Raw genomic sequence first — 22,081 nt, forward strand, 5'->3', positions numbered from 1 at the left:
ATAGTTATGAATATCTGCCATAATTGGAAGTGCTAAATCACACAGGTAATTAGTGTGCGGTGATGAAACATTAAAAAATGAACTATTATATGTATCTTTCCTCATTCGCGTGCTGAAATATAACAAATCTCGTAATACGATTCACATCATAACTACAACACAAGAGAATACGGATACGTACGTTTCATGGTGTCCTCATGCATTAATGAACACAACACATATAGCCTGTTTGCGTGGGTAGACGCCATAATCAGGGTTATATTTAGAGTCACATATTCTGTATGTGTACACGTTGTGTATTATAAATGGTACTTTGTTATTCGGGGTACCTGAAAGCTTGCTACTCTGTAATGCGGCAAAAACCCAACTGGAATCCGCAGGTAAGCGATCCCAAACGGAGAACCAGGTAATGCATTGACTGTCATTATTTTGTTCTATCTTTTTCGGTGTATGAAAATAAACTATTGTCATTATTCATGTTTGCAAATCAGTGTGAAAAATCGCGTTGGAGAGCAAAAGTAAGTTTTCACATGAAGTTCAATCAAACTATCATTTAATTACTCACAACTCGATAAAGTTAAAAAAAATAGTTACATCAATGCTCATAATTATTTTTTTTCAGATTACATGATAACATAAAATACGTTTAAAAGTACTACATGTATTTCATTTATTTTCCAATGGATTATTTTTTTCTAAATCAATACGCAACGTCGACTTTTCTATTGTGACGTCATGATAACGTCGAGTTTTCGCACCATTCTCGGATTTTTTTTTCCAGAGAAGTATTAAGAATAAGTAATGAGAAAGTTGGATTTAGTATGAAAACAAATAAAAATTAATTATTGAAATGTAAACAAGATTTTTTCTATATAAAATTTTAATGAGCTACATCTGAGTCGTTGACTTCGCATCATATATTTGACAGAGATCGCGATCCATTATTAAACAATTAGGAGGACATCCTCTTGCGTTGCAACTCAGATACTTAAAAAAATCAGGATAGATTATTGCAAATATTTGGGATGTTATTCCTGAAACTCCATCGAGTACATTGTACCTCCAAGGTCGTTTTTCTTTTTTTTCCATATAGTTATGAATATCTGCCATAATTGGAAGTGCTAAATCACACAGGTAATTAGTGTGCGGTGATGAAACATTAAAAAATGAACTATTATATGTATCTTTCCTCATTCGCGTGCTGAAATATAACAAATCTCGTAATACGATTCACATCATAACTACAACACAAGAGAATACGGATACGTACATTTCATGGTGTCCTCATGCATTAATGAACACAACACATATAGCCTGTTTGCGTGGGTAGACGCCATAATCAGGGTTATATTTAGAGTCACATATTCTGTATGTGTACACGTTGTGTATTATAAATGGTACTTTGTTATTCGGGGTACCTATAGCTTGCTACTCTGTAATGCGGCAAAAACCCAACTGGAATCCGCAGGTAAGCGATCCCAAACCGGAGGCCCAGGTATGTATTACTGTAATTATATCTATCGTTTTGTGTATGAAAATAAACTATTGTCATTATTCATATTCAAGAATCAGTGGCGTAAAAATCGGTTGGAGAGCAAAAGTAAGTTTTATTATATGAACCGTCAATCAACTATCATTAATTACTAAGGAGGAAAATAAAAAAATGTTTAAAAAAAAAAAAAACCAAAAAAAACAATAATGCAGGATTTTGGAACTATTGCAATACCTTGAATGTATATGTGTACACATATATTGAGTATACATATGCTTGTAGGGTTTTTACATCCGGGTAGCGATGGCTGGCATTTAAAGTCAGTCCTATCTTTAAATACGTGTGTTGTTATAGAGAGCATGTATGATTTACATAGATCTCATCACTGCTTTTATTAGTTATCGATATTGGTCACTATACGCTAATACTAGCCGATTTTGTTTACCATAACTGCATGGTAACATTGAACTTTGAACTTGCGTAAGAAACACATGGCTTTGTTTACATTTTGACGCAACATTACATGTATATTGTTGTTTTTCATAGAATTTTGGAAAAATGTAAACGATATATACATGTTTTATATTTATATATGATTCAAACAATTTTAGAATTAACAATTGTATAAAGAAACGGAAAAATATCCCGACCGGGGCGACGTGCTTTCATTTTTGTTAAAAATGATGGTTGTCAAATGTCAACATTACCTCTGTGCCTATGTTCGTCCTACGATCGAGTCTTTGGGATGGACGGGCGTGAGACCCTCTGATAGAGGTCAGTTATAAACATATCCTCTTGTCTTTGTTCTTTGAGTATTTAATCATGTGTATTATAAAACATGCACCGCTAATAATCCACGTGTTGACAGTTACGCGTCACCACAAATACATTGTACATATCCATCGAACACAAGTGAATTTGTTTCATCTATCGATGGCGATATGGATCTAAGCGTAGATTATATAATCACATGGCTACCAAGGATGTAATACCGTCAAGTCAGACGACATCTCAAACACATTGAGCTACTTAAAAATCGGTGTTTTGCCAACTTCGGCAAACTAAAGTGTGTAAGCGTGCGTCAGCTTCGCCTCGCTGCACAATAACGGTCACCGAGTTCACACATGTGGCCGTGTACAAATTCTTTATGTTATTACGCTATATATTAACTTTTAGCAAAATTGAATATATATATTTAAAGTTCTGATCTGATTAAATAAAATTATCTCTGAAATTTACTTTGTTTGTCATGTTTATTTTACACTAAAATATTGAACTTTTTTGTCTTCGCGGATGAATAATTCTACCTTACGTGAAGCGTCATCATTCGCTGTTCAAATGAGTAAGCTCCTCCCACTTTTGACCGACTTTTATTGAATAATTACGTCACTTTCAAATGACGATTTTATTGCATAAAATATAAATAAAAAGTCGTGTGAGTGTAAATATAGGGATTGGATTTCGTTTTTATGTTAACCATGCTTGTATGGAGCAATTCCTCTAAGAATATATTCAATATGGGGCGCTAACGCGCCCCATAGAATATATTCTTAGAGGAATTGCTCCATACAAGCATGGTTAACATAAAAACGAAATCCAATCCCTATGTATAATGGGAGAAATGATGTAACAGTGGTACTATTAACTGTTGTTATGGCAGATGAAGATCGTCCGTACCGGAAATGAACATGAATGATAATGATAATAAAGTATAGTTGTTGCTGATTATTTTGGAAGTTTAAAGGTTTGATCTGTGAAAAGATATAAGAGCCAACATTAGAAGATTCAATATAATACGTTCATACAGTCAAATGTATATCAAAAGGAATAAATATTAATTTTTGGTATATTTTCCTGATGATGATTTTGCCCCATGCTCCATAACAAGATAACCTGCCGTGAAATCAACCAGGATAGGTCCAATTTGTGAGATGTTATATATAAAGATGAAGAAAACTATGCTAGTGACCACGGAGTCGTGTTTGAAATTCAGCTGAATTAGTACTTTAATTTGAATTATCGCAGGACAAGTTTTAGTGTTCCTGTTCCAGTTCAGTTACAACAACTCCCTGAAGAAGTTTTTATCACCGATATTGCAGATTCGTACGTATGCTCATGGAGGGAAATGTTAAACTTTCTTTTTGAAAAAGCTTAGAATCCACGGATATACTGATATTGATTTATATCAATCATTATCAATGAACCGCAATAAGAAGAATATGTTCAGATAATATTACCTATATGATTACTTATGTAACAATTACTTAACAATTTGACACTTAAAATTGACATAGATATAATTAGACACCTGAATTACAAACTTTAATTGTCTAAGCTGTTAAAACGTAGCAAAAGAAGTGCTAATACTGTAAATAGACTAAAACCAAGTTTATTTCGCGTGCAATTTACTCTCGCGAATACCGCGATCCACGGAAATTCGTGAAAGTTATCTCCATAAACTAATATCTTCATCATTATAAATATAGGAAATCCCATTCATTTGCTTAAATCCCCGAACGGTGATTTTCGCGAACTTGTTTTGAAATGGGAATAGCGAAATTTAGTAGTCGCAAAAGAAAGTTGGTTTACAGTATCACTCGTTTATTTTTCTTCTTTCTTCTTTGAGTTTTTATTGTTGAATCATTCAAAAATGTTGTTTCTGCTTTAGGTCAATGCCAAAGCCTTTGTGATACTTTATGATGGAAGATAGAGCTATGAATAATAACTTAATATAAATAAACATGTCCATTATATAGAAGACAATTCTATGACTCTCTTTGGTAGCGCTATTTAAATGTATCTGTTTCCTTAGATTGATATTTGATATTGATATGCATCAATAATTAATTCAATAACTGCATGTGCACTATCTTGTTTCTCACTGATTTTCACCATGATCGCGGATTGTTATTCTTTAAATTACGTTTGTACATGACGCTGTTGCAGTTGTTACGTTACCAATATGTATTTATGTTTACCATGTTATTGTTTATAGGCCGTGATGCCCCACTGACCGCCCGGGAAGGTAATTTAATAAGTTTATGTGTTAAACTATGTGTAAATATCATTTCACTACACTGACTAACATTGTTTCAATAACTCATTTCCATTATCTGGGGGTCGAACGTGTCTTGGTATGCGAAGGTGTAATTTTTTTTTTTTTTTTTTTTTTTTTTTTGTAATTTTTTATTTTTTGTCAAACAATACATCAGTTTTACATTAATCACATATTCATGAATTATTGATATAGTTATCTTCCATGCACATCTTTCACTCTGCCATTCTTTCATTCATCATTATAATTTCATTGTTTGATTTTTTTATAGAGAGAGGGGAGGGAGAGAAAAAAAATAAAAAAAGAACAAAGAATTGGGAAGGAAAGAAGGGATAATGAGATGAACTAGAAACGAGAGATCGTGAAGAATAATATTTGAATGTAGATATATTCTTATATGAAGAATAATGAATCAACTAAATGAAAACACGATTAAAAAAAAAGTAAAGAAAGAAGGGGGAAAAAGAAGGAGGCAAGAAGTTAGATAGTCATTCTATATTTGATAGTTACAATTGAATTAAAAATTACTGCTCAACATCCTGATCAAAAGCAAGCATGACACATGTATGTATGACAACAAATAAATATATATTCTATTTTAATAAAAGATATGTGCAACTGTCAGGGATTTGTGAGTTCTATTAGCTTTATCCATTTTTTCCAATCTTTGGTAAATTTTTTAAAAGTTTTTTCTCCTTTTTTATAAGCTATATATCTTTGAACATAATAATAATCTTTAATACAGTTTAAAAAAGCCATCACATTTAAAGAACCATGTAAACATCTTGTTTTATAAATATAGTGTTTGATAAAAAGAACAATTTCAAAATCGATTCTTTGATATATTCCGTTATGATTAAATTTTCCGAAAAGCATAGTTTCTTTATTAATTGCAAATGGTATAAACAGAATATCTAAAAGACTTTCAAAATTAGCTAAAAAATCCTGAACTTCAGAGCATTCCCAAAATAGATGAGTGATTGTCTCCCTTTCTAAAGCACATAACAAACAATAAGGATTATTAGAGAGACCAATTTTACAAAGATAAGTGTTAGTTGTTAGTATATAATGGGAGATTCGGAACTGAAGCCACTGAAGTTTAGTATTATTGGTAGAGATGAAGGGTATATTATATATATCTTTCCATGTTTCTTGATCGTAGTCAAAAGAGGTTCCCCATTTAGCTTGACCAGTTATTACAGTATTGTTTTTGACAAGTGCTCTATACAAATCTTGGACTCCACAAATGTTTTTCAGTATAATTTCAAGACTAAAAGGAATAATTGGATAAAATAGTATTTCATTCGGTAAATTTACATTCTTCAGATACTTTTTAATGCTGGATATCAGTCCATTATGTTGAAGATAATTACTTATTACAGGTTAACTATTACAAAATTCATCATATGTAAGGAATGAACATGGAGAAACACTTTTTAACAGGTCTTGTATAATTGAAATTCCCTTTCTAAACCATGATTGGTAGAAAATCGTTTTATTTCCAACAGTATGTTTTTGTAATTACAGTTATCTATAAGAGTGTTGCATGAAGCATAGAAGCGACATGAATGATTTCCCAGTCACTGTTGACACTCGAAGCGGAGCTTTCGACGCCATATTTGCTTCGCATACCAAATTACACCTTCGCATACCAAGACACGTTCGACCCCTGATTATGCAGAAAATATCAGGTGTAAGTGTAGTTTCGGTGTCCTAAGATGATCGCACGTCACTTTCGCTCATATTAGTAAATAGATATGTTAACATCACTAACGACTCTTTAACTAATTACAGGGAGTGTTGCCAGTTCCTAAGAGTAGGTATTATGATAGTGGTTCAAAACAATTACATGTATTTTGCAATAACTAAACCTATATAAAATTATATCAAACTATCTTTTTATTTGGATATTTTCTATGCATTTTGGATCATTATATTTTATCGAATTGCATCTATTTGTCTTTTCAGTAGGAAAAGCATTAGGTGAACATGTACTAAAATTGATTTTCATTTCTTTAAGTTTTAAATTACATCAGACCGTTACAAAATGGAATCAATGTAGCTCTTGAAGATCTTCCGACAAAGCATAGCGTCGAAGACATCAAACAGGAAGGTAATTCTTAACCTTATACAGTAAAATATGTCTATAAAGACCACCTAAGGGACTAATAAAACATGGCCTGAATAGCTAATTGATCTTTATATACATGTATTGATATGGGTCCTTATCACAGAAAAGTGATATTATTAAGCAGAGGTCGTGATACAAGGTGGTCGCTAATAAGTTTTCCTTTAATATAATGGTCATTTTTTAAAATCAGTCCACTCTGTATTGAAATATGTATCGAAGTTTGAAAATATAATATTGCATCTGTTGTAAACCATGATGTCATAATAGATACAAGAGACGTTTAAAACTTAATAAAGTGATAAATACGAGATGTTTGAAAGAAGGCTGTAAATAAATAATATTCCTAGAGCTTAATTGTGTTGTTATTTTTCCATGTTATGCAGCAGACTTCTACATAGCAATACTAATTACATCTTGCTAATATTCCTTTGAAACTTAATGCCAGAGTTATTTTTAGGTATTGTGCTTCAGAGGCAAGTGCAGCAGGTTCTGGAGAGATTGGATGACATGCCAACTAAACAGGATTTTCAAGTATTAAAAGAAAACGAAGGTATGAACTAAAATACAGGTCATCCGCAAAACACAAATTAATAGATTTGTATTTCTTAGCTATGTTACCTGTTAATGCCTAGTAATAGTAGTCTATCAGAAGTAAAGCGTATTCAGTGATGATTATATAGCAAGGATTTTCAATATTTTACCTATAGACATGTATATAGTATTGTTTTGTAGTGATTATTTAAATTTCATGTGAGCGTTTCTGTAACAAATACCGAAAGTTGTTGTAAATTAAGACATTTATCGCAGTAAGTAACACAACACTTGCTGCATTCATCACATTTGATTAATTATCATCTCAATTTTCTAGTCAATACGTCTACTAAATTAATTGTAATATCCAACAGATATTTCCTTTCAATGTCGAAGTTACAAAATAGTACGTTTACTCAGTATACACATGTTCTATGTGACAATAAAAGATCCGCATGAATAACGTTAAAAACTATTTTTGCATGCACATGTTCAACATAATAAACACGTCAGCAAAATCCCTGCCAGCATAGTCAAAACTATATTATTAGACCATGATGAAAAAAATGAAAATAAAATGGAATGTGAGGTAATTTAAGATATTATACAATTATTGATTTAATATGATCAGCAATTCATTCACATATATATGTATAAAATATGTTATACACTTTTCTCTTACAATTTCTTATAAAATGTAACATCTAGAATTTCCAACTTTGATTCATTTGTGTACATGTTTTGAAATTACAGAAAGACTCAGAAAATGTCTTTATATCGCCATCACCACCATTTTTATACTAGTAGGAGGAATTCTAATTAAAACAATCAACACGTGTCAGATGACTACTACAACATGCAAGGAAGCAAGTTTGTATTTCATTCCATTTTTCAATTATTAATTGTAAATGTATACGTTGAAGTCAGGTCTATATCTATCAGACTATTCCTTTGTCTTGTTACAGTTAACACAGAATTATAAAAAAAAAACATTTGTTCCTTTTTTCTGTTATCATGTACCGTTTTGCGACAGTTCCCTAGATCTTCACATTTACCATTGGTTGAACGTTTGGCAGCTCCTTAATGGTAATGGAACTAGTATATACTATATGGCCGTTTTGATGTTATTGCTTCTAATTTTATTAGATTGTTTCAATGTAGATTATTGAGTACTAAACATTCTATGTAGGTTTCTTGCACCGGTAGCAATACATTCGCATCTTGAAAACCCGTGACATGATAGCTATTATGCTTAGACATACAAATTGCAAAAAAGTCTAGATTTCAAACGAGTTCGCAACAAAGCACAACATGACACAATAACCACGATATTGATATTTCACTCGTTTTAACTTTCTGTTTTTATTTGATAATCAGGTATTAACCATAACGGGATGTCGGATAAGTACATCCTAGGGACACTAGGTGACACCTGGCTTCACAACCATACAGACTTACTACTGATGTCTGAGGGAGAGGGATGGACGTTCCTCTACCATCCCTTGGAATTCAATATGTCCACGTTCGTGGGATATAACAATTACGTTATACGTGAATCGCCGGCACAAAGGTTACAAAAGGATAACGTTTTAGAAGGCGTTAATTTGATATCTTCTACCAAACTTACTGTGTTTGTACACTATGGTCGTCAGAGTGATGCCACGTTTTCTATTCCAACTGACAAGTGTTCAGATCAATATATTATACCTATGCATACATTTTGTAAGAATTCAAAGGGAAAAATAAGAGTTTTTGCACCACATAATGCCGCAGATATAACCATCAAACTAGTGACCAGTGGGTCAGTTAAATTTAAGGGGAACATGTATAACCCAGGTGACGAAATATCAATCAGGGTCAGAAGGAATCAAATATTGACCATTGACCATGACGTCAGTTTAGCGGGAACAGCAATACTGTCATCAACACCGGTCTGTGTTTTAGCAGGGATAGAATGGAAGGGAAACGGGAATACGTATAAACCGGTTGTAAGTACAGTTCTACCGTCAATGCATCTGTCGCGTTCATACATCGTGCCTAATGTTGTGGGAAAATGGAGTAAAGTACAACTGATATCCACCGCGGATAATAACAATGTAGTAATAGATAGCTACTATGACGAGAGAGATCAGCAGATCCTTAAGACTTCAGAGTCGTACGAAAAAGTTCTGGTCGGTCGCCAGCCTATTATCATAACAGGCTCTCAGGACTTCGTCGTTACTGTCCTGGTTAGTCACACAACAGTAGATCCATTCTTACTTTGGATAGTTGGAATAGATCAATATAAATCGTTATACCGATTCTACATACCTTGGTATGACAATACGTTCATCCATGAGATTTATGTCATTTGTAAGTCAAGATATCGCAATGATCTACGATTGAATGATGCGTTGGTGTATCCTATTTCAGACTCAACTGTAGTGTTCGATGTTGGGGACGAGGGGTATGAAGGTTTCCGTGTGAAAGTTCAATGTTGTAAAAACTATGTTATTGAGCATAAATTCGGAAAGACTTTGGGGCTTTATGTTTACGGTTACCCAGGAGATGTAAAGTCACATTTCCGGTCTTATGGCTATCCAGCAGGCATATCTCTACGCTGAAATTAGGATTTACCTTGGAATTTTGAAACCACCGCCGACAGAGAACAAATGATACTAATCAATTGAACAATAACAGGTGTTTACTTATGTGAATGTATGTCTGTTTTTGATGGACGAACAATTAATACTGCATTCCATGAAATTTTAGTTAAATTTATCTTTTAACAATATTATCTCTTAGTAATCATAACGCACACAAATGTGTTCTGTATTTGCACTTTACAGAGTTATCTGCCCTTACGGGTAGGTATTGGTTGTGACGTCATGTCTTTGCAAGCGAGCGTAATATCACACTTTTCAGAAAAAAAGGCGATAACTCTGTAATTAAGAATGAAAACTTGTTGAGGACATTGCCAGCTTCACTCTTTAGGAGTAATGCTAAAAAGGTGTATGATTTAATAAGTTATGGACATCTGATGAGGTCAATGATGTGTTATATCACGCTGTAAGGACCGAGACCGTTGCCTGAGCTCAGATTTGGGATTCTAAAAGCGGTTTTCACCTAGGTGCAATATTGTAACTGAAACGACTTGTAGACATATGATGGTGTCTTTAGGGCTACAATTGGTGTCTTTTACTGCTAATGGAGCAAAGTAAAGATAATTAAAACCAATATTAAAACGTTTGTGTGCATTTTATATTGCTTGTTTTATATCCCTTTCTACACCTACTACTGAACCGTATAAAATATCAAATTCAAAGCGAGACATTATTTTTTCAAAAATACATACCAGCTGGTATGGAGGTCTTTTTTAAAATTGTATGGCAAATCTAGATAATAAAAGAATGGTCGATATGGGTTCTTTTTGTACAAAAGTAATATATAAATGCGTGTATACACATAAAATAATTGGAAACCTACAAAAAAAGTAAAAATTTGTTCACGAGTGAATTTCTGAGGTAGTGCTACATTAGGACACATAGCTATGCACCATTTCATATCCGACCGACAGGTATAGTAAGCCGAGTACACCACTTTTTATTTTAAATTTCCAAAGCTTCTACACTGTAGTTTACACTTATTTTAAAGTTGTTTCAACAATATTTCAGATTTTCACAGCTAAATCCCATTGGCTTGTTGAATGAAACTGCGCATGGTATAAATAAATTCAAAATTGTCCTAGCGAAGTCGAAATTTTAAATCCTATGAATTCAATGAAAGTTCTAGGGGCACCGACTGTTTTGAACTAGCCTGGAAAATCACTATTATATGCGATCATTTTAGCGAGACGCTTTCAAACAAACGCCTAAATTGCAAGTCTAGTTTCATATGTCATTTCTTGACCACATCAGGCATTGGACAGAAATATCCTTTTAGCAATAAAAGTCACTTAAGTCACCTTATTATATCGATTAAATTAATATAAGAAAGTAATATCCCTCCATCACTGTCGGTGGACATGGTTAAAGTGAATTTACAGATAGTTGTCCAACCCAAAAGCATGCTTCATGCATTCCGTTCATGAATGCTATTCATCACATATAACACAGGCAAAGGTAATTCTATGTTGCCTTTGTCTATATTGGATTTGTCATGGTAGAATGCACATTGGTAGAGTTACCTGAGCTCATAGACAAAGGCATAACACTGACTTTCATTAGAAATAAAAGTGTACTTTATTAACACAAAGACTTGCTATGTTTTAAGTAAGAGATAAGTCTCAAACTGTACAATATGTTGGAGAGAGAACAGATCTCGGCTCTGACGGGCCTCAATACAGTTCTTTCTCCAACATATTGTACAGTTTTCGGCTTATCTCCATAACTTAATACAGCAATTCATCGAAGTATTTTAATCGTAGAAATAAAATATTTCAGATGTGGAACTCAGCCGAAACTTATTTATGTGGTACCGCTAAAAGGCATGTCAATAAACTGTACCGTATTGAACCTCTCAAGCCAATTTTGATCACGTGACCTGGTATCATAAAAGAGACGAAGGGAAATATCTGTGTGTATTTTGCTGCAACAATGGACTTTGTAGGCAATGAACGTCAATAATTAAAAAACTCGAAGTATTATATGTACTGTGGTTCTTTTGCAGAGATGCGGAGTGGGGATGGGTACGGAAAGTTGGGGGTAATCTGACTCTGACTTGTGGACAAAATTGTAGACCAGCACCAGTTGTAAAAGTATTTAACTTTCAATATGTATTTGTTTCTCGGAGGTATTCGGACACATCGAACAATAATTTATATACGTATAAAGCATCCTATATCAATTACTACTCAGGTGCGTGTAGTTATATTTACAAAAAAAAACATATACCTGTACAATATTTACTTAAACAATATGGCTGTATACTTGCTATTAAGAAGGTAAATATATGTTTGTATAAGAAGAACTGTAAACATCCTTGCACTATAACACTAAGGCAGTATAACACTGCTTTACATGTACTGTTTTAAGTTTCCAAATAACAAATGAATTATCATAAATCATGAATTATCATACACATACAAAACTTTATTGGTTTATGAACCTTTCCTGTATACAAATGTATCTTGTATAGTTGCATAAAGCAAAAATAGCTTTTATGTCAATTACATTTGTTACCAACCGTAAATATTCTAAGTTTGTACGCATATATAAGATTTAAATAAAAACAGCTAACTTTGCAACATGAAAATCGTCAGGCTGTTTTCAAATGTTACCTTCTTTTTATGATAGATAAATGGTAAGAACGCGGCACATTAACCAAGGGACTACATCAATTATGTGCTATGACCTATTGCTCCTGTATATTGATGTACTGTTTTCTTACAATACATATTGTATAATCATGTGAACCATGAATTTAAAAAAGTCTTTGGTAAGACGTGTAAGTAGTAGTCATAATAGCTTATCATCACTAAATACAATGTATGAAATCAAACATCTAAAAATGCCTATTAGTAAATTAGAAATCAACAATAAACATATTGTACATGTGTCCTATTTGAAACTAGAATGTATGATCGTTTACTGGATTTCGTGATACCCATATTGATATTCAATATTTTAAGATGACCATCTTGGCATCTAATGAAGTTGCTTGGAAAGCCATTTTACTGATTGACACGGAAAAAATGGTTGCCATGGCAACAATGTGACATAACTGGGAAAATGTTAAAAAAGGATATTGTATAAAAGTTCAAGCATTTATAAAAGAAGCATTGGTATGAAAAAAATATATATTCATAATACGTAATACGAAATAATATGTCTGATTAAAATAAATCATCAGTAAACAATTCAAAATCCCAGGACGGTTGCTATAGCAACGGTAATCAGTACTAATCCTGATTTCCAAACTTTGATGAAAAATGTGTACTTTAATTGAAAAATTAAGAAATTCCATACATTTGTAGTACAATTCATATTACTGAGGATTACTAGTGGGTGTTAAAGAATTGACAGGAAAAATGAAATAGAGTAAAAAAAATCCCACCTTGATACAGCTAGCAACTCACAATATGTTTGTACTATCGGCAGCCAAATGAGACTTAGATACTACATTTTTTACATTCTTATCATAATATTCAACTTAATTTTAAATTGTATCTATGTATATATGATTATCCTTTTTTACTTATTTTAATATAATTAACTATTTAAGTGAGATAACTCCTAATGAATTTATTATTGAATTTTAAAAATAGTTGTAACTCAAAAAATCAAAAGTATCTCTATTTTGTTAGATTGGTTCTTGATTCCCATCAGTATATAGCTTATGTGTTATACACAAATGGACTTCATAGCCTTTAAATGTTGTGGCGAAAAGAGCTACTACCACCAAAGTATATTTAGAATCATGTACCAATAATTTCGGTTATTACATTAAAAATGAAATTTGAATGCTAACTTATAGAGTTACAATAGATATTTTTGACATTAGATGATTTGAATATTTCTTCACCAAGGAGTTACATCCCCTTATCTTCATGTACCTCTCCCTGCATATATGTTTTATACAATTGTTTGTTTGTACCACAATTATCAGGAGGAGACTAAGATAAGGTATGTCTGATTTCTAATCCTATCGACATTTAACATCTTTTTGTCAATGAAATATTTTGAAATCGAAATTCTAAAGGAACATTCCCTACCTATCAGGGTGTGACAACAAAATCACAACACTCGGTGGAATTCATGAATGTCCAATACTCGGCAAGGCTCGGGTTAGACGTTCATGAATTACCCCTCTGGTTGTGATTCCGTTGTCAGATCTAGGTAGGAAAAGGTTCTATTAATCACCATTACTAGCTAGTTCGCAATCACAATATCTCGGTAGACAATTCTTGAAGTCTTCGGATATTTCTGAAGATTGCCGAAAATGTCTCTGAGATGATGTGATTGTTTTGTCGCCTGCAACGTAAGGGCGACACTTACGTATACGTATCACTATGACGGCGTCGGAGTTGGCGGCGGCGTCCGGGAAATGGTTTCCGTGCGATAACTTTATTATTGATTTTCTGACTTCAACTAAGCTGGTATATTGCTTTACAATTATGAGATCTCGGATGAGTTAGATAATGGTCAAAATCCGTCAGTATTTGCAAGAGTTGCGGGACTAAAGAAATATTTTAAAAACAGATAAATCCATGATTTCCGCTCGATAAGCTTAGTTTTTATTGTCCGATTTCAACCAAATTTGGTATATTATTTTCTATCAATGAGATCTCCGATGGGTACGATACTGGTTGAAATCCGTCAATATTTGCAAGAGTAGCTGGACTTCGAAATTGTCAAAACAGATAAAATCATGGTCGATAACTTAAGTATTTATCATCAGATTTCAACCAAATTTAGTATATTGTTTTATACATGTATTAATGAGAGTGGTTTGATACTAGTGAAAATCAATCAATATTTGCAAGAGTAACCTTTTTTTTAGATACTGTGCAGACAACACATCCACTTCCGTGGAACTTTTCTTACTATATAGGCATCAGTACACCATCATGTCGTTGTACAGAAATCATCCTAAAGTCTTCTGATGTCTAGTTTAAGAATATATATGCACGCGACCTCGCCAAGTGGGGTTAGGGTATAACAAATAAAATAACAATTTTGGTGCTAATGTGAAATGCGCCACAAAACCAATTATATGCATTAGCGTTACAAACTACTATTTAAATTATAATATATATTCACCAATAAGGTACACGCAGAAATTCATTATCTACTGTACCATTCGAAATTACAACACTAAATGAAAAAAATATACATCTCCATAAAAATCCTATTCAACTTTTTTCTTGTTTAACATGTACATTTTTATATTCTATCGCGTTTGCAAACACTTTGTTCGGATTTCATGTCTCAGTTCGGCAAAGCGCCATACGTACAGTACTGGATTCATTACCGAATTCAGAGAGATTAAACTGTTGGTGAGGAGAGACACCATCTGACTCACGTCGGAGAAAGTCTGAAGTAATAACTCAATAATTTTTGGTCCAAGACATATGGCGAAAATTGACACAATCACAGTTACAGTTACTAAGGCTTTCCTAATGTTTTTTTACCTAGAACTGGGGATAAATATAGCTGAATTAGGTATCCTTCTGATCGCATTGTTTTGAGTATGGCCACTTGTCACGTTCATTTGCGACATTTCAGATATATTTGTCGTTTTGTTGAGAAGGAAATTTACACTTTTCCCTGGCTTGTCTGCTTGTGTGTTGCTATTACCTGAATTGGTATTCAGATGAGTAAATCTTGTATATCGTTGATTTCTAAGACGAAGGGAGAGTTTGTTGTTCAGGGTAGACGGAATAATTCTCCTATCAGAGGACGCTGACGAACATGGATGTACAGTCGTCGTTGTCACCGGCGTTGGTATAGTGGAAATATTAGAAGAACCGTTCAAAAATGACGTTCGAGAGAGTCGGCGTCTGATCCTTACAGCAGTCGCTGTATAAAACACAAATATAAGGACAAGAAGCGGCATGTAAAGAGTACTTAATAAGGAATATACCGTCCGTCTGTCCTTTTCATTATAAATATTCTCTAGTCTACAAATTATTGTCTGTGGTTTTTGATATTGTGGGGTGATTGTAAATACTAGAATTATATACAAACTAGATAAAAGCCAAACCAACAGGACGATGGTATATTTCTTTCCGTCAAAATAGGACACAGAAGAAAGGTTATTTCGTGTTGAGTGGAATCTTTCTATGCAAATCACAAAAGTTACTATCAACGAGGTGGCAAATGATATGTTAAACATGGCATGTAGACTTGCACACAGCGTTCCGATCCATGTCTCCAGCAGAAATGTCACCATTGATTGTAATGGCGAGTGAGAACAGAAAATCGCTGAAGCTAGGGCACAAGATAAAAAAGACGTGTGGGCGGCGCCGGAGTTTTCGTATTCTCATCACAACATGATGATTATTAGAAGGTTCTCCAGAAACCCGGTAATACCGATGGTAAAAATGACTATTTTGGCATACCAAAGTTTGTAACTGAAGTTTCTGTAAGAATGCCAATCAATGTTGGGCAATACATGAAGCGCGTGTTTCACTACATAGAGAATTAATCTGCATCCATCATGTAAAATTGGCGATGGATGGCATATATTGTGTATTTGTTATTAATATTCTAGACATACAAAGTACTTCTGTCATGAAGTCAGCTTGAAATAATAATTAAAAACGATTGGTTAATTAATTGATTGATTTATATGATTAATAACCCCAATGACATATGCTACTACTACATGTATCCTTCCAGAAAATAAAACTCAATGTCAGACTACATGTTTACATGTAAAAGCAAAAAAGAAAGAAAAAAAATATCAACATAAATGTACCTGCAGTTTAAAACTTGAGTCCATGATAAACTGGTACGAGGTAGAGAATGTGAAAACAATACGGATGACATAGAAGAAATCATCGGTTTCGTGAATTCATTTTTTGAATTTTGCATATACCAATTGACGAGTCATTATCCAGAAATATCAGCTTTGCGTGCAAATATACATGTATATTAGCTAGTCCACCTCACTTCATTCAATGCAAAACAAACATTTTGATTCTTATCATTAATTTCCCCACTTCCATATTAAATCGGTAAGCGATGTGACGAAAAGAGACGGGCGTAATGAGGTACAGTACATGTATATACTGGGGCCCCATCCCGAATTATAGAGGAGCATAAAAAATCGTCTATCTTGTAGATGCGTGTACCTTTTGTTTCAATAAAATATGTTTAAACTAAACGTGTACCTGTATACATTAATTAATCTGAAACTGTTTTTTTTTAATTTCCTCGAATTTTTGTGCTCTATCATAACCAGACGAATGCAAAAACAGACAACGTTGTACCAAACATTACACAACAAACTATGGCAGTATGTACCTTTACAGTTATCTATTATTGTACGGATAGTTACAAAAATGTAGCATTACAAAGTCTATACATTAACTTAGACATTATGTGGGAAACCCATTGCATTTCATAGAAAAAATGTTATGATCCAGCTTATTTCATTACTTATTAAAACACGCGAATATTGCCCAGCATTGATTGGCATCCTTACTGAAACTTCAATTCTTAATATATTTAAACAAGATATCACAAACTGCAAAACAGTTCACAAACTGCAAGTCATTTGTCAATTTCAAATATGTACTATGTTTTCCCCAACCATTTGTAATATACATTCAATTTGCTACAACAGAAATTTAATCAAACCTAGACACTAATGAAATAAAGGCATAAGGTTTAACGTGGAAAATTAATTAATAAAGGTGTATATATATAGTAGTACATTTAATTAAATATGCGTTCAAACCGAACAATGCTGTAAATGTACGAGCTCTATACTGAGTTAATGATGAAGTCATATTGAGACGAAATTTCCGATATTTTAGAATATTTTCCCACTCGACATAAAACAGTTATACCTGGCTTGTGTACCTGTCAATAAGTCAAATAAATTACCAAAAATGACACAACATTGTAATGTAGAAGCTATGTAGCTATGAAGTGCGACGAAACAAATTGTTTCTTTCTCTGTTAATAAAGATATTTTAAGTTGAAGTATAATTTTTATCTGCGGTTATTTTACATCAGGACAATGGCGTCTCTATAATTGGCTACATGTGTTTTAGATGTTAGTTATAGCTTGTTACTCAATTACCACAATAGCGTAAACAAAAAACAAAAATACTAGATACAATGTAACAACATAAAAGTCTGAAGACATTCGAATCATTCAAATCACACAAAAAAATCTGTCCTTTTAGGTAATAGTCCTAATTAAGAGTACCCGTATGAGTTAAGAGTTACAGTAGATTTTTATTTTAAATGGACGAAACAGGATTTATAAAATATCGAATATAATACATCATGTACTTACAAAAACAACGACAAATGCCTTGCTTTCTCCAGAGAAGAAACCAATAAGAAGAGACTCGAACAACTGCTGAACAATTTTAGGATGACTATAAAAAGCTCTTCGCCAACTGCTGAGAACGAGCGTTTATGACTTTTTGATCATTCTATTAACGGCTTTAGCTGTTTATATCATCGTGCCAGTGTCGACTGTTCATACAATGTTATAACTGTTGTGTCATGTCACTAAGTGTCATGTAATCATGTACATAGGAACCAAGATTATACTGCTGGCATTCAAATGTTGGCAGCAGCATTCCAATATACTTGTTACTAAAATAGGTATGGACAGCACGATAGAACGCGTGTAATTATTTTATGCAAGTCAGCTGTCCATTTCATCCGTTGGATTTGCAGATGTTTAAAGATGAATTTCCATGTTACAATGTAAAAGTACACACTCGTTAATAGTCGAACGATGACGCTATTGAAATAAAGGCATTAAGTTTGACGTTGAAATTTAATTAATGAAGGTATATATGTACATTTAATTAAATAGATGTTCAAACAGAACAATGCCGTAAATGTCAAGTGTCGTTATTGTTTATAAAGTTGTTCCATAGTTTCCAGATTGTTGCGGTGTGTAGTTCACCAAAGCTTCTTTGTATGTGTAGAGTTGTCGTTGAATAAAGATGGAGGCCAATGTTTTGTCAACATTTTGTTCTATTGTACTGCATATGATACAAGTATATGATACAAGTAAACGTTTTAAACTCATAGATGATATGTGGCCCGAAATGAGACCACACACAAAGTTTGTGATCCAGTATAGCTCTCTTTCTCTTTCTCTCTCTCTCTCTCTCTCTCTCTCTCTCTCTCTCTCTCTCTCTCTCTGCCTTTGTCTAGCTGCACTGATCAGCCCTAGTTATAATGGTTAGCACATCTACATATGTACGCATATAATTATATTATTCAATTCTGCTTGGTACGAGCATTTTCATTGGCTTAAAAATTTACTTTATCAGTCCATAAAGGTAAAAATGGCGTCGCCGTTTGTAACGTTGCTTCTGATTGGCTGAGATGACGGCGTAAACACAAAATCAGAGTGTACTCTCATCGCGGTTTATCTAGAGTTCTCTCAGATTTTTGTGTTATATCTCCATATCATAAAAAATCTATTCAATTTAATCCTTAAAATAAGAACGAGAGCAAGGATATTAAACAATGTATCATAAGGTCATCATCGGTGCCATATTTTGTACCCCATCTTTGTTGCTACATGTACAATATACATTAATTCATTTTGGCAAAAAACATTATGGTTTTTTTCATTATTCTTAAATTCTAAAAATGAAGTTTGTTTTTCAATTAAACTCGTAAGAGAGTTTAATGTCATTTTAAATAAATGACCTTTTAACAACATACAATTCTTGTTTATCATTGTCAATCAACGTTTATAGCAACAAAACAAACTTCTCTGAACACAAAAAGAGCTTTCACAAATAAAAACGAGAGCAAGGAGATTAAACATCGATAATTGATATGACATCTAATTCCTGATATATAATACCCCAACAACACACACAATGTATCTATTCCGTGTAACACAAGGGAACATACAGAACTAATCCGGAAGTATGCAATGACTATCATGTCTGAAGATGACCGACAACTGATCATGACTGTATACATACATTTAAAACATGGCTGTGATGCCATCTATCACTATGTTCCCGGCGGCCACGGCAGCCCCGTTTCAGGCCACCGTGGACAAAACGTGGTGACCGCGAGACAACGTGAGATAACGCAGAAGGACGTGATAGACAAACGTGAACGGTCGTGATTATCGTGGATATCGTGCCAGAATTTTTAAACTGTCAAAAAATTTGCCACGGCAGTCACGGTACAGATGGTGAACGCCACAGTACATAATAAAACGGGAGTGACTTAACAAAACGTAACAGTACGTTCGAGGCCGTAACAAAACTTCCAGACGGTCCGTGGTGGAACGGGCAGCAAGCACGTTACCCGGAATCCCACAGTGATTTCAAGTTTTGTGACGTTCTGTTGCGTTTTTCCACGTTTTATCACGGTTGATGCAGATTGGCTGCACGTTTTGTGCCATTTTGTTCAGGTTTGTCAAGGTTTTGACGGCAAGCCAAGGTGGATAATAACCGTTTTTATGCGTTCTGTCAAGGCACATCGCGGCTTGGAGCGGTTGAAATCCCGACGTGATACGGCGTGTTACGTCCTATTACGGTCTTACGTTGCAAGCAATATATGGTGGAGCATCATTGTCTGGCCTGGTACATATTTGATACTTCATGGAATTATTTGTAGTAATAAATAGAAATATTCATTATCAAACACATTTAAACCCTCAAATCACACCAAAGCTATCATTGCAAAAGGCAGATTAAGTGAGAATCATTAGAGAAAAAAAATTGCGTAGAAACACTTGGCTCTAATAATTATATATTTATACCAAATATAGTTAAGATTTTCTTTTCTTTTAACATATTTTTTAATTAAAACCTGTTTGAAAAGAGATTTTCGGCAATAAATATTGTTTCATTTGCTCCGAAAAAGCCCGGCATCAGACTTTCATCCCTAGTAAGCCGTTGCGGACCGTGAAAAACGTATCGGAGCTTGATCAAAACGTGTAAAACGTAGCAGACCTCATCAGATCGTAACAGGCCTAGATAGGACGTAGTGGTATCCTTGATAGACCGTGCTAAAGCCGAAGTGTACCTTTAACCTCCGGGAATAGCATTTCCCCTTATATCCACGGTCTACCACGTAATCCGTAAAAGACCGTGGCAAGACCTAGCTCAACTTGAATACAGAGACAAAAATAGCCAAAATTCCACGGCGCACCACGTTTCGGGCAAACGGGGCTAACGTGGTCGCCGGGAACATAGTGTAAACCTAGTATATTGTTATAGCTTGAGGTATAGTGAGAGCTTTTTCAAAAAAGCATGCAAATCATGATTCTTGTATTCCGAGTGAGGTAATGAAATGAATCATGTCTTATTGTTTAAATAGGTAGTAAGGGGTTACCTGGGGTTGTAGAATAATATAGCAATACCCAGTGTAACAGTGGGGAGTACCAGTGACTTTCGGTGCCTCAAACTGTGGAATAGTCAAGATAATGAATAGTTCTCGGCCCTTACGGGCCACGAACAATTCATTATCTTGACTATTCCACAGCGTACGGTGTTTCACCTATATCTAAAACATGGCTGTGATGTCATATATTGTTTTAGCTTGAGGTATTCAGAGCAAAGTCTACTATTATCACCTACTACTGTGGAACAGTTTGTTAAAGTAGCTGTAAGTCTGACACTAGCCGAAAAGAATATCTTATGAAATCAAAATAAAACTTATTATATTATAATGTGCGAGCTCTATACTGAGTTAATGATGAAGTCATATTGAGACGAAATTTACGGTATTTGAATATATTTTCATTGTAATGTAGAAGTTATGTAGCTATGTTAAACGAGGAAACAACTTAATTATTTCTTTCTCTGTTAATAAAGTTATTTGAAGTTGAAGATTAATATTTTTCTGTAGATATATTAGGACAATGGTTTTTCTAAAATTGGTTACATCTTTTTTAGATGTCAGTTCAGTTAGAACGTACTCAATTACCACAAATGTGAAAAGAAAACAAAGAAAATAATGGATACAATGTAACAATTTAAAAGCCTGAAGACATTCGTATCATTTAAATCACAAAGGAATCCGTCATTTTAGGTATTAGTCTTAATAAAGAGCCTGGTATGAGTTAAGAGTTAAAATAGATTTATATTTTAAACTCCTGAAAATGACCTTTTATGACTTTTGCTCATTCTATTAACGGCTTCAGCTAATCATATTATCGTGAAATGTCGAGTGGTCATATAATGCTATTGCTGTTGTGGCCTAAGTGTCATATATGACGT

General features: G+C 33.7%; 1 protein-coding gene across 6 annotated transcripts; it reads left to right on the forward strand.

The window, feature by feature from the left end:
- The first annotated feature begins 935 nt into the window (after positions 1-935).
- Positions 936-10,525, forward strand: LOC138321110 (uncharacterized). Of its 6 annotated transcripts, none has more exons than XM_069264539.1 (8): positions 937-1,495; positions 3,518-3,595; positions 4,161-4,202; positions 4,486-4,517; positions 6,568-6,660; positions 7,136-7,228; positions 7,963-8,079; positions 8,587-10,524. In XM_069264539.1, exons 3-8 carry the CDS (start codon positions 4,189-4,191, stop codon positions 9,810-9,812), a joined length of 1,575 nt encoding a protein of 524 aa, XP_069120640.1. In that variant the 5' UTR covers positions 937-1,495; positions 3,518-3,595; positions 4,161-4,188; the 3' UTR covers positions 9,813-10,524. The 6 variants fall into 6 exon arrangements, with proteins under 6 accessions (XP_069120643.1, XP_069120640.1, XP_069120642.1 ...); XM_069264541.1 differs by having other exon boundaries at positions 937-1,468; XM_069264542.1 differs by lacking the exon at positions 3,518-3,595 and having other exon boundaries at positions 936-1,468; positions 8,587-10,525.
- The last annotated feature ends 11,556 nt before the right edge of the window (positions 10,526-22,081 follow it).

The sequence above is a fragment of the Argopecten irradians genome, chromosome 4 (assembly GCF_041381155.1).
Source record: "Argopecten irradians isolate NY chromosome 4, Ai_NY, whole genome shotgun sequence".
Lineage (NCBI taxonomy): Eukaryota > Metazoa > Mollusca > Bivalvia > Pectinida > Pectinidae > Argopecten > Argopecten irradians.

Excerpts from the sequence above, each read along its gene's own strand:
- LOC138321110 (XM_069264542.1), top strand. Across the intron at positions 6,661-7,135 it reads CGAAGACATCAAACAGGAAG|GTATTGTGCTTCAGAGGCAA; the intron begins GTAATTCTTAAC and ends AGTTATTTTTAG. Across the intron at positions 7,229-7,962 it reads AGTATTAAAAGAAAACGAAG|AAAGACTCAGAAAATGTCTT; the intron begins GTATGAACTAAA and ends TTGAAATTACAG.